This window comes from Lycorma delicatula, chromosome 12 (genome assembly GCF_047948215.1).
Source record: "Lycorma delicatula isolate Av1 chromosome 12, ASM4794821v1, whole genome shotgun sequence".
Taxonomy (NCBI): Eukaryota; Metazoa; Arthropoda; class Insecta; order Hemiptera; family Fulgoridae; genus Lycorma; species Lycorma delicatula.
Window position 1 is genome coordinate 60,763,312 of NC_134466.1, and position 14,097 is coordinate 60,777,408.

The 14,097-nt window shown below is 35.3% G+C and overlaps 1 protein-coding gene across 1 annotated transcript in view; it reads left to right on the forward strand.

Annotated features, from left to right (window-relative positions):
• Positions 1-14,097, forward strand: part of LOC142332773 (uncharacterized) — a 71,502-nt gene that overhangs the window by 22,586 nt on the left and 34,819 nt on the right. The window contains exon 4 of the mRNA XM_075379389.1: positions 6,452-7,768. Coding sequence (XP_075235504.1) covers positions 6,452-7,768 — 1,317 coding nt within the window. The remainder of the gene's footprint in view (positions 1-6,451; positions 7,769-14,097) is intronic.

The following is a 14,097-nucleotide window of genomic DNA, read 5'->3' on the forward strand; positions in this document are numbered from 1 at the left end:
CAAATTAAATTTTAAGTGCCAAAATTAACTTCCATTAGGTAAGACATGTGAAAAATAGGAAAACCTGTAGAAATGAATGAACTACTTTTCCAACCTCTTGTTGTTCAAAATCATTTTCAAAATAGCATTCAAAGTTGGAGAAAAACAATTTTTTTTGTTTTAAAGAAAAACGAGACGTTTTGCAAAAAAGAGTTTTCAGTTCACAGACTAGCTGAGGACATCAAGCCAAAGTCTATCGTCCCCACATTAAATTCGGCACATCAACGTGCCTAATTTAATCAATATTGTACAGTGTTCAACATGATTTTGCTTACAGTGAAGAAAATGATCGCTGTGGAATAATTTTTATATTAAAGTACAAGTATTTGAGTACAACGTGTGTATGTTTATCTGTACGTACTACTGACTAAACCAACACTACTGGCTGCCCACAACCTTCTGGTACCACTAACAAAGGATTTCATCAGGAGGGGGGATCACCCTCACACTCGGTCATATGCTACATCACACTGTGCCAACAGTCACCAACTTCACACACACTGCACAGCACAACCATGCACACACTAACACATAGCTTACAAACACATACCATTAATTTACCAAAGCCTTCATCAGACCCAGAGGTGGAGTCCCCCTCCAACCTCATCACACCCAGGTGAACCCTACAAGCTCAGGAAGCTCCCTAGGCACTCAGCTGGGGGCCTGTCTGTCCCCGTGCCTTCCATCACCTCACTCTGCGTGTCTCATCCTAGCTATTCAAGTCCTTCAACACTGCTCTAGAGAAATTAGTAATTGTGTTTTAAACTTCCTTAGCATGTGTTCTAAAATGTACCAGACGCCCAACGCCGGGCTAGATTCAACTCGCTGTTCTTCCAGTGTAAGGATCAACCTCTTGGCCACAGTTATAGCCACGACCTCTGTTTTCTCCGAAGACATCCGCAGTTCAACCCTGCTCATCCAGTCTTTAATGATACCATATACGATGCTAACTTTTCCAGTCACCTCTCTCTTCATAGCCGCATCAACCACAATCACGAGGTCGTCAGCTAACCCCATAAGGGTGACCTGGCAGCATTGGGAGGTGGAATACCTTATCATATGCAATATTCCATAGGGTCGGTCCAAGTACCGAGCCCTGAGGGACCCGCCCCTTTTTAGAGCATCCTCTATTAGTTTCCTCTCCACCTCGTAGATCAGTCTGCAACCAGACAAATAAGACTGCATCGGCCAATCAGATAATCCGGTACTGAGTTCTACCAAGGCACAGAGAATAGCAGCGTGTGTAATGCTATTAAAAGCATTCTGCACATCGACAGTTACTAGAACACACACACACATCCTTCTTGCGGCCTGTTCCCCACGCTCTCGAATAATGCTGTCCGCCATCTGGCTAACAGCAGAGACAGCATCAAGGGGTTGACCTACCCCAGCGGAACACAAACTGGCTTGCACAGAGGGCGTCCACAGCCCCAGCCTGTCTTCGCACCAGCATTCGCTCGAAAAATTTAGCCAGTGCATCGATCATAGACAGAGGCCTATATGATGATGTGTTTCCTTGTAATACGCATTATACACTTCTCTTAGGGACACCAGGCGCCCAAGCCTTCTCTTGTCCCAATGGCACTTCTTCCGCCCACCAATACACAGCTTGTGGCGGAGTGTCCCATTACAGGCGTTAGTGAGGGACTCAACAAGACAGGCCATCTTCTCCTCGGCTTTCGGGAGTCAAACAACTCCCCGAAGATCGATCACCCCAGCAAATGCCTCTGCATCCTTATTTCTGGTACTCCAGCTCATTGTCGCAGATCATCGTACTCGTCACATATCAATCTCCGCAATCACCGTAATAACAGCCCATTGATCACTAGCCGTGAATACTTCCCATACCTTCCACTTCGGAACCCTGCTAGCTAGATCAGGTGTAGCAAATGTGAGGTCCACCACAGATCCTGACTCTCCTCTCCTGAGGCTGTATGTCCCCTCGCAGTTATTAGACAAACTAACTCAAGCGCCGCCACCGCATCGTTCAGGGTGGTGCCACGGGCGTTGGTTTTCGTTGAAACCCAGGAGGCCGACCAGTCGTTAAAATCTCCCGCCAGCAGTGCAGGACGACAACAAACCACATCTCAAAAAATCAAGAACACCAGTATCTCTCCAGAATGATGTTGGACCCTCTCCTAGTTTTCTTTGTTGTCCTTCTTCTTTTTAGGGCATGCAGTGCTATCTGTCCTGTACCCCTCTCCAACACAGTTGAAACATCAAGCCACCCCGTCTGTGTCCTCACAGTTCCTCGCAAGGTGGCAAGTCTCCAGGCATCTATATCACTGTTGTGGGAGCTCGATGTATTTCCACTCTGTAAGAGACTCTCTCAGCCCAATATTGACCCGTCTCTGCAGAGCAACAGCTGCGACGATGGTCGCCGGATGCCGCCACGCCGGTCTCCCCATTTCCCAGCCTGACTGCCTATCCATAGATGATCTGACAATACCTACCCAGTGACCGCAACCAGCGCCTTGAAATTCTCACCCTGTTGGATGCCTTTCTCCAAATCATGAATCCGGAGAACGGCCATCCTCGTTTTCTTAATGATAGACCCAACCTTTAAGATTGAAATCAGATTTTGCCTTAGAGTGCCAGACTTCTCTATCCACCTTAACTTTAATTTCCATTCTGTCGTCTGCCTTCCTTACAGAAGGAATCACAGAAGTCGGCGGCATCATAATGTCTTTCCTGACCTACTTAATCCGGTCTGCATAGGTAGCCGCAGACTTTACTTTGATCATTCTCCCCTTTTTTCCTCTACTGGTTCATCTCGCCTCCATGCAGAAGGGAGACTTCCAGTCAGAGCGATTATGTGACATCTATAGCCAGTCGACCTACACTCACACCCTAAAATCTTGCACGCATATACGGCAGTATCCTGCAAGTTGATGTCTGCCTGGAGAGGCCCAAGGTCAACAGTTCTTCTTGATTCTGGCGAATACATGTACTAGGCCCAACTCAAGGTCACTTCCATCATCAGAATCAACACATGCAGTATGAAACATGTTGGAGACCGATGTTTCATCTGTTTCTGTGTCTCCCAACACGTCTTACCTCCAACATAGCCAGCACTACATTTCCAGCCCTAATGGGAGACTTACTAAGGAGCCAGGCCACCTGCGGGTGCCTGGTGGCCAGGGAATCCATTACCTTACTTTCTGCCAGAGCATTTATGTCGATAACTGCAACCATATTTAGGGCCCTGTGTCTCCGATCCAGAGTTCCTACCTGTGTGTTCCTGAAGGCCTTCTTAGGCCGTCCTTAATAAACTCAGTAACCTAGGGTGCAGGCACCCTGTTATCCAGTGCATTCATAATCGGACACCGAGTAACAACAAGCCTTTGAGGGGCCGCATCCGATGTGATTCTCTTTGTAGTGTCAACAGTGATATCATTTGCCGTTTTTCTAAGATCTGACAACATTTAGACAAGTAAGATATTTTCATTTACTATTTAATGGCGTAAATAACATGTGGCAATTCTTGTTTAACATTAGATACTTTGATTAAAAAGAATGATGAAAACAGTATGTGGAGGATTGTAGCTGTCATGATACTAGTTATAAGTCACTTTTGAAAACTCATGGCTTTTGAAAAAGAATAAACATTCCGTGCCAGGTTTTATAAAAGGTTTCTTGGTTCTTTCTTCGTAGTCCCAAAATATAGTGTTGTTCATCCCACAACAAACCTACTGAAATGCAGCTGATAGATTCTTGCAAGTGAATATATAATCTATTCACAGAATCCAGCTATTGATGAAAATTGTTGTCCTTACAAAAAACTACTTCGATGTATCTCTTATGGTGCTGTATATGTGTCACAGCCATAACAAATTGTTTACCTCCCAACAGACAGTTTGTTTCATTATTGCTGTTGAAACATCCATGAAACACAGAAATAAATAAATGTAAGAAATATTATACTTCTTTATGCCAATCCTATTGGTCTTTGATAAGAGCCATGAGGCTACTTTTCCAGGATCTATACTTCATGTGTAGTTTGTAGTGTGAAATTTATGAGATTTCTGAGGGTTCCTAAGAATTTTTGATCTGGTTTTATGCCATTTCTCTAAGGTTTTCATTACTGATTGATTAGAATCTTTTTTTCATGTACATTGAATTATAACCGGTAATTATAATAAAACGACTATTCAGTATCGTAATATAGGAATTGCATAATATAAATCTGAAAATTATTGGATTGTATTGAAATGTCGCTACTTTTAAGGAAAACAAAATTTGACTTTTTGAAGCTGTAGAACGCATCAGCTTTCACAAAATAAGGGAAACTTCTTAGAGTTTCCTTTCACAGAAATTTTAATTCATATTTAAATGGCAGTTTCAATTAAATTTGTGCTTAAATTGTTGGCAGTCCATAAATATTCTATAGAAACTGTTGAAACCATTCCCAGTATTGAATTCACTTTCCACAGTCTCTGGACAATAAATTTTGAATCGCTTTATATGGGATGAAACGGAGCTTCTTATAAATTGCCTTGTTGAAGTTGTTTTTTGTGTTGAGCTAACCTTTGCACAGGTTTGTTGAAACTACTTCATATAGTTGATATGTTTTAGTTTTTTCTTCAAATACTGATGGTCTATCACTTCACTCATATATCTTTATTGATCCAATCTTCCAAAAGTCTTCAATTAGTGTTCTTACACTATATCGATTAGGAACCGGTGTACCTGGAAGTCTAATAAAATACTATTCTTTCACTGTCTGATACTCTCCATGCTTATGAAGATGGATTAAATGAGAACTTTTCACTGTTCTGTGTACACATGGAAAGACAGCCTCAGTCATTCAAAGACAATGAACAAACAGTGACAACAAAGAATCACATTTTCTTATGTTAAGACACATCTTGTCTCAACATTGTGATTGGCTCATGGAAGCTAACTGCACGCAATACAGGATACCAACCTTTGTGAAAGCATTACTCATAGTGCATAGAATAAAATTTCTTCAGCCTATAATCATGTTTATATAGGTGCGCAGTTACTTTTTGAATGCACTGGTTTATAAACATCCTGTTAGAGCTCATGCTTAGAATGATACATTTTCAGGTTAGATGGTAGCAATGAATTTACACTGACAAAATGTGATATTGCTAGATATTTTGTCTACAAAGATGCTAATCATATCACCAAAATAGCTGTCAAAGAAATGTCTGTGACTTTGTGTGAGCTATAGACTAAGAAAAATTCTTCGTCCTTTAAAAATTTACTATAAAACTTAATCATCAATTCAGTGATTGGTTTGCCCTATTAACCAATTTTAGGGAACTTAGCAGTGAAATTTATAGAATTTATTTATGCTTTCATTACTACAAATTTGGTCGATATTGACTGATGAAGAAAAATAAGTAACTTCATAAACAAGTAATGTTCTCAAAATCATTTCTTATAAAATTTCCATATCAGGTGTTAAATACATGCCAATTTGCTGCTGTTGTACTATTTTATCACGTTGTTTAGCCAAAACTGTGCAGGAATTTTTTTGCCAAACCCTGACACAATGAACTGCAGCGTTGATGGAAACACAAATCCACAGATGAATCGAAATGATGTTCAGTAGGTAACACCAAATGTTTATTGATAATGCTGCATGTTAATTAATTTTTTTATGTTTGAAACGATCTAAATCTTATTACTCATAGTAGTGTTCTCTTGAAATCAGAAAAACAGTTTAAAATTTTTAAATAAGACATCTAAAAGTAAAGTTTTTTATTTTTACCAAACGCTCAGCAATTATCATAAGTTTTTTTTTCTATTCTGTCACGAAATTAAGTTTAAACCTGGAACCAAAATTTATCAAAAAAGAAATAATTTATAAATTATGCCTCAGTAGGTTATAAATTGCATTACATACTTCTGGTATGAATTTGAATATATGTGATTTAGAAACAAAACATTTCTCAAGAAACATGTAGCTCACTCCTGTTGATAAATACTAAACAATTATTTTAAGTTTCATTGCAGCTGACATTGCTTTTCTTATGTCACCCATTTTTTGTGTATCAGAATTGATTAAAAATTTATATATTTTTGATCTTCAGTATATTATTCTTTCATTATTAACTTGGCTAAATTCTTAATTCTTTTTTTTTATAATTTTCTTTTTTTTATTTGTCATTATAAAATTGTCTGTTGTCAGACTAGTTTTAGTTCTATACTATGTAGCACACAGTTTACGGATTATGTTACATTTTGTTAATTATTTTTTAACTGCATTTACTAAAGAAATTTTTATTTTTGCTCCGTACAAACAAACATATTGTGCTTGGTTAAATATGAAGATGAGATATTTATTATTAGAGTATAAGTTGTCAATTTGTAGTTGGAATTGTTAAAATTAACAAAGTTTTGTGATTGATTTTTTAATTAAAAATTATTGTAATTTTTTTAGGATAATGAAAAAACTATTGGTGATGTGGAGGAAAGAAGTACTGAAAGTATTTTACTGACATCAAAATGTGTGGTTTGCAATAAAATAAAAAATAACTGTACATGTGATAATGTTGTTGGTAAAGAATATGATCATTTAAACAGTTTTGCTTTTAAAGAAAAATGCTTGCAAATTACTAATAAAACAGATGAAGAAATGAAAATCATAACTTCTCATCATCCTATTCACAGATGTACTTTTTGTCAGGAGTCTTTCACTCGAAGAAGTACCTTAGAGTCACACTTATCTATTCATGTTGTCAAAAAAAACTTAACACGTAATTTTTGTAAAAAAACTTCTTACAAAAGCAGTAATTTAAAGACACATCTCTCTATTCATACTGGTGAGAAGAAATTCACTTGTGATTTTTGTAAGAAAACATTTCGTCTAAAATGTAATTTAAAAACACATCTCTCTATTCATACTGGTGAGAAGAAATTCACTTGTAATTTTTGTAAGAAAACATTTCGTCTAAAATGTAATTTAAAAACACATCTCTCTATTCATACTGGTGAGAAGAAATTCACTTGTAATTTTTGTAAGAAAACATTTCGTCTAAAATGTAATTTAAAAACACATCTCTCTATCCATACTGGTGAGAAAAAATTCCCTTGTAATTTTTGTAAAAAAACATTTACTCACCTCAGTACTTTAAAAATACATCTCGCTATTCATACTGGTGAGAAGAAATTCACTTGTAATTTTTGTAAGAAAACATTTAATCAAAGCAGTAATTTAAAAACACATCTCGCTATTCATACTGGTGAGAAGAAATTCACTTGTAATTTTTGTAAAAAAACATTTAATCAAAGCGGTAGTTTAAAAAGACATCTCGCTATTCATACTGGTGAGAAGAAATTTACTTGTGATTTTTGTAAGATAACATTTCGTCTAAAATGTAATTTACAAACACATCTCGCTATTCATACTGGTGAGAAAAAATACACTTGTAATTTTTGTAAAAAAACATTTAATCAAATCAGTAATTTAAAAAGACATCTCACTATTCATACTGGTGAGAAAAAATTCACTTGTAATTTTTGTAAAAAAACATTTAATCACAGCAGTAACTTAAAAACACATCTCGCTATTCATACTGGTGAGAAGAAATACACTTGTAATTTTTGTAAAAAAACATTTACTCGCCTCAGTACTTTAAAAACACATCTCACTATTCATACTGGTGAGAAGAAATACACTTGTAATTTTTGTAAAAAAACATTTAATCAAAGCAGTACTTTAAAAACACATATCGCTATTCATACTGGTGAGAAAAATGTTGCATGTAATTTTATCTAAAAAGTTTACATGCAAGTCAAATTAAGTTGACAGAGTGATATAAATTTTCTTTATTTGTAGTTTGTTGCTTTTTTTTTACATTATTGTATACACTATTCAAAACAAATTAATTTATAAACAAGATCATTCAGAATCATTTATCATTTATGTAATGTATGTACAATTCATTAATAAAGTTTTGTAGTAGCTTATATTTTACATGATTAATATTTACTTTATATCAGGTTGTCTAAAAAGTATTGAGCCTTTGGAGGCCAAAATTGAGGATACATGTATTGCTATTGAAAAATAACATTTTGAGACCACGTGCACAATTTGTTTCGATTACGTTCTGCCATTTTTCCATCACACCATATACCCTGAGCTATAAACGTCTGTGGTTTCTGTTCATAAAACACACGGTTTTCACAGGCCTTCTTTAAAACTAGTTTAACACCGTTCAGGGAGTTGTTGCATAGATTGAAACAATGATATGCTGATTGTGCTAGGTCTAGGCTATTTAATGAATGCATCAAACCTCTCAGTCAAGTTATCTTAGTTGCTGACTGGTCGTTAAAGATGTATGCAGTCTGGCAGTATGCATTTTGGCAGTCTGGCGTGGTGTATGGCATCCTTTCTGTTGACCAATTTAGGTTGCTTCTTTTGTATTGCTCGCACCTAGCTTTGCATGATTGCACCAAACGAGCTAATTGTCGACAGTACATGCCTGAATCTATCATAGTTTGTCAGATCATGTGCCACCCAAACGTCTAGCTTGTTTTGTAGCTAGCTTTCTCCGATGGTTTAACAATGTTTGGTGATGGGTATTAGGTCACTAGCAATGTCATGTAGGTTTGCATGCTTAGACTTAGCCAAAATATCATTCACTTTCTCTGTTTTGGTCATCCACTGCTAGCAGCATCTTGGACATCAGAATTCCCAAAACAAAAACGACTGAACAATCTTTTGGCTGTTGCACAGCCAGTTCAAAAACAAAGATTATTCAGTTGTTGCTAATATTCCAAGTATTCAGTATGTTGATAACACAGATAATTATATTAATATATTTATTAATTGTAGAAAGAATGTATCGATTAAACATTATCCTCTACCATTATTGCAAAATTATGAATATAAAAACATATTTATTTATATATACAATATAAACAATTTATTTATTCGGTGTACTAATATTGGGTTACTGTTTTCATAACTCCTGTATTTTTGTTATAATTACATTAATCTAATGTCTAGTCTGATGTTAAGTTACTTACAACCGCGATAAATTATGTTGATAATTTATTTAATTAAAGTTGTTTTTTATTTTATTATCTTGATAATTTATTACATTATTTTTTTTTTTAAAAATTCAGATATAATTTTAAATAAAGAAAAAAATTTTAAAAGATTATATAACAAGTTATCATCAGATAATACACTGCCTCCCGTCAAAAATCATATGATAATTTATTTACTTTAAAATGAAATATTACAATTATAATGTTATAATTGCAAGTGCATGTATTATATAATGGTATATTTTTTCAACAATGTAAATGAAATTACCGCCAATATATTACAAGTAATAACACGATTAGAAATTACAAATACGTTATATACAATGTATAATATAAGTGTGAAATACAAATATATAAATTAAATTATGAGTGTTCATACAATATTTATGAGTATGTTGACATACATATGAAAATATAAATAAAATGAAATTACAATTACTTCGGAAATATTATTTAAATCGACCACTTGAGATTGTTAACATGCTTAAATTATGCAGATCTTAGACCTCTGACCATGATCGGATGGTTTGAAAGAATTTGTTTGCGGTAGTGGAAGTGCATCATTAAAAGCAATGTAGTTCTGTTCTTTGTTTGAGTGTTTTGATTGTGGCCTTACATCTTGATTAGGATTATGTTTATTATTACTATCGCTATTATTATCGTTTGAATTTTTATTATTTTGATAATCAGGATTCTGTTGTCCTTGTAAATAAGGTAACGCATTTAAATTTATATTAATGTTAAGATTAGTTTTTGGTACAAGCATTATCTTTGATGAGAATTGACGGTTTTCGGTGGCATCCATAGGTCCTTTGTAAAAGCAAATGGTTCTTTTTTGTTTAGAGGTTATAAAAGTCTTCCCTTTTCAGATACTGTTTAGGAATATGTTCCGATTTAGAAATATTCTCTTGACAGGGCCTCTTTGTCCAATCCAACGTCACAGAACAGTGTTCTCAAAGTAGGCGCACACATCTGAATGAAAGCGTGTAGGGCACAGTCTTATTGAATTATAGATGAATCGTCATTTAACAAAGCCCTAAAGGATTGTAAAATTTAATTTGTCCGGAATCTCCAATTAAGCCTGACCAGTAACTGTACCTTGAAAGAAACGGTCCGCTCAGTCCTCTTAATGATAGTCGACATCAGACATTGAGTCCTGAAGATTCAAGTCAAGTAGACGGTTCAGTTCCGTATTTCCACATCCATTGTCATCATACGTCGTACGTTACAGATATTTTCATATGTCCAATATCAGTTAACAATCTTATTTTCTTGTCTCGAATGACAGTCGTGTTTTCACCATCGCTAAACTTTCTCAACTGATTACATCTCATCGCATTGATTAACTATTCGTGACCCAGATATTGGTTTTTGTAAAAAGAAAACAAAAAATGAAATCCATCACCTGAAAAATAAATTGTATAGCCTTTTCCAAAATGATTGGCAAGAGTGGGGATTCATATGAAAAAATAAGAAAACGTAGACAAAGTGAGACAAGTACGAACACTGACTGTTAGAATTGTATCAATCTTTTTTATGTCGACGGGAAAAATACAAGCCACTGCAACAAATTTTTGAACATTTATTGGAAGACAGTCTTTGATAATTTTTGGAAACTCTAATGGGTATAAAACGAAGTTTCAATATTGCCATCTGCAACCCTTACTAACTCAAAAAAGAAAATCCAAAAAATATCCTTCAAGAAGTTACAAAACATTTACATACTAACTTAACAGTGAAAGAAAACATAAACAAGTTAAGAAGTGTTAGTGAACACTTTCAGTGTGAAGTGAAGGACACAAAACTTGAAAGCAAAGTAGTAATGTAGCAGAAATTCTCATGTTGAAAAGACTCCATGTCAAGGAGGACACAGAATTTAAGAATAAGTAATTATGACATTATAAGCAAAAAAAAAAGAAACCTCTCGAATCTAAAGGAATGCCTTCAAAATACCCAAGTTTCCAGTATACTATAAACAAATATGTACTCGTATAGTCTTAAAGCCTATATGGCAATTTAAAAAAAAATTACAAAAAAAAAGCATACGAACATTAGTAACAAACAAAGCTGATCTCTTTATATTCAAAAATATCTGTGAAGTAATGCACCATTCTATTCCAAAAAAATCCGAATGTTACATTTGTTCTCACACATAGCAGACTCTGCTACAGGCCACCGTATCCGAGCACTGGCATTTCAGAGATATCTGCCTACAGGATCCTACCCCCACAAGGTGTAAGGCCTCACGATGTCCTTGATGAACCACTGTGATTGACAAGATGAGAAATCGGATAATCCCAAACTATGCCCAGGGCCTACCATCAGCTGTTCTGCCCCTTTTTGGCGGTAGACCCGAGCATGACACCGGAATAGTCAGAAGGTGAGATTCTTAATATGTTCTGTTTGATTTGGTGAACGAGATTATCAGGCCGGGAGCCACGCTATCGCGGTTAGGTAATGGACGGATATGATACCGAATGAAAACACCGAAAAGACTCAAACAGTCAGAATGTAAAATTTGTAAATCCTTTACAGTTTAGATGGTGTACAGAGATACCATTAAGTGTGGACACCAGAGGACTTCAAGTTTGACGGTGAATTTAGTAGGTAAGAACCCAATACTTTACCAAGAATCTTGAAAAAAAATCAATTTTCGGTCTGTAAGCTGTCTGCATTCCCTGCGTAAACGTAAGTGTTTATTTCATCCATAGTTGATTAATTCATTCATCTTGCCCTCAGCGTTAGGGAATTGTTCCTTTTCTTTTGTTTCATGTCAATTACAGTTTCCCGACTGAAGAGGCCTGTACTTTCCCTTGTGCTGCATTTTCAGGGATCACAGATGTTTCTAAGGTTACGGTCTGTAATTATTTACAACTGGAAATACGAAAGGCAGACTAAAGAGGTACGAAGAATTAACTACATCCCATGAAATCGAATCAGGCCCAGCCGTGACCGGGACTCGACCGATGCAAGTCGAAGAAAATGGCGAGAGTAAAGAACAGCCTAAGGATGTTAGTTAATTTACAACCAATCGACTTTCCTCTGCCATAGAATTTCGGCTTACTGTTAGGATTCGCTACTCCCTCTGAAGAAGGGAGTACAATGAATGCTTCAATGACTAGCAATCCATTTTCATTTATATCTCGTTAAAAACGGTTCCTTTGCTTGAAATACTTTGGAATGACTTGGTGATTTACTGTACGGCCTTACAAAATTATCTATTTGATGTAATAATATCAACATTCTAATACAAATACTGAACAACTGTAAAATCTTTCAGGAGGTAGAGACTAAATAATTTATTTCATTTCAAAACCGATAACATTTTTTTCTAATGAAAATCTAATCGTGATCTGTTCTACATTTACTATGAAACCAACATAGAAATTGTTTTACCGAGTAATAATTTAATTAAAAATGTTATACATGTTAATAGATGAAGGCGCCAGAGTGATACGTGTGATAGTAATTGGTAATTAATTTAACCAGCTTATTCATTCAACAATTTTCAATTTATTCAATATTTATTTATTATTCTAAATTCAAGTTCCTGTCATTCTAGATAATTAGAGAAGTGACTTAGAGAAATGTTAATCAATGCTAAAGTAAAGTTTCAACAATCCAGAATAATTTTAAAAACCCACCGGGTTGATCTAATGGTGAACACGTCTTCCCAAATCAGCTGATTGGACTTTATTAAATTTTTTTATTTTTAGTTTTACGCTTATATTTTTAATTTTATTTTTACAGCTGTGAAGTGTGACATTATACGTCATACGTTGGGCATTAACGGGTTAGATTAAAATTGGATCATTTATAGATTTATATGTGCAGAGCTATTAATAAATGATATTAGTGATATGACAGAAGAGGGTTGCTCTAAAATTACAACTTCAGCAATAGTCTTGTGCTACTTTTGACAATTAATACTCTTAAAAAAATACTATGACAAAAATAATTCCGGTTGTTACAATTAAAAGTACGAGGTAAATATACATTTTTTTACGGTAAACATAATTTACCTTACTGCTAAACATGGCGAAGTAAAAACGTAGGCCATGTTTATGAGAAAAGTAGAGATGGATTTTTGTTGTGAAATGCAAGATTTAAAAAAAATTTTTTTTTTTTGTTTGTCTTCAGTCATTTGACTGGTTTGATGCAGCTCTCCAAGATTCCCTATCTAGTGCTAGTCGTTTTTTTTTTTTAATTTTCTGATGACCCCTTCCTTAGTAGTCCCCACCCGGAGATCCGAACGGGGGACTAGTTTACCTCCGGAATATTTTACCAAGGAAGGCGCCTCCATCATTGCTATATGAAAATGCAGAGCCATATTTTCTTGGAAAAAAAGCAGCTGTAGTTTTCCATTGCTTTCAGCTGCGCAGTACTCTGAGGACTGAGTGATGTTGATATGGCCGTTTAAGTCATTGTGACTCACGTCCCTAACAACTACTGAAAGAGCTGCTGCCCGCTTTCAGAAATCATTCCTTAGTCTGTCTCTCAACAGATACCTCTCCGATTTGGTTGCACCTTCGGTCTAGCTACTCTGTATCCCTGAGCACTCAAGCCCCCTCACCAACGGCAAGGTCTCATGATTCATAGAGGAGGCTTTAAAAATATCATTTGTATTTTTAATTAAAATCATATATACATAAAACAACGCTTTTTTCACTAAGAATACATAATTTAAAACAGTAATTCACAATAGGGGACATGCATTCCAATAAGACATTGAGTGTGGCAAGACAGCCATACTCAATTGCTGTTGCAGTGGGATATTACAGGTAAGCGTGGAACAAAGCTGGACATGATCTTTCTCTACTATATACAAAAGCTATTTGTCTAGCAAACGAAGGAAGCTGGAGAATGGAGCAATATACTATTGTTAAATAACAATAAAAACTAATGAAGATAAGTTGTTAAAAATTTGTATATACATTTTTCTTATGATGCAAGTATGGACTAAGAAAGGATTTTTTGAAATTCAGAGTTTAGAGTTAAACTGGAGCAACAGTAAAATATATATCTTTTTAA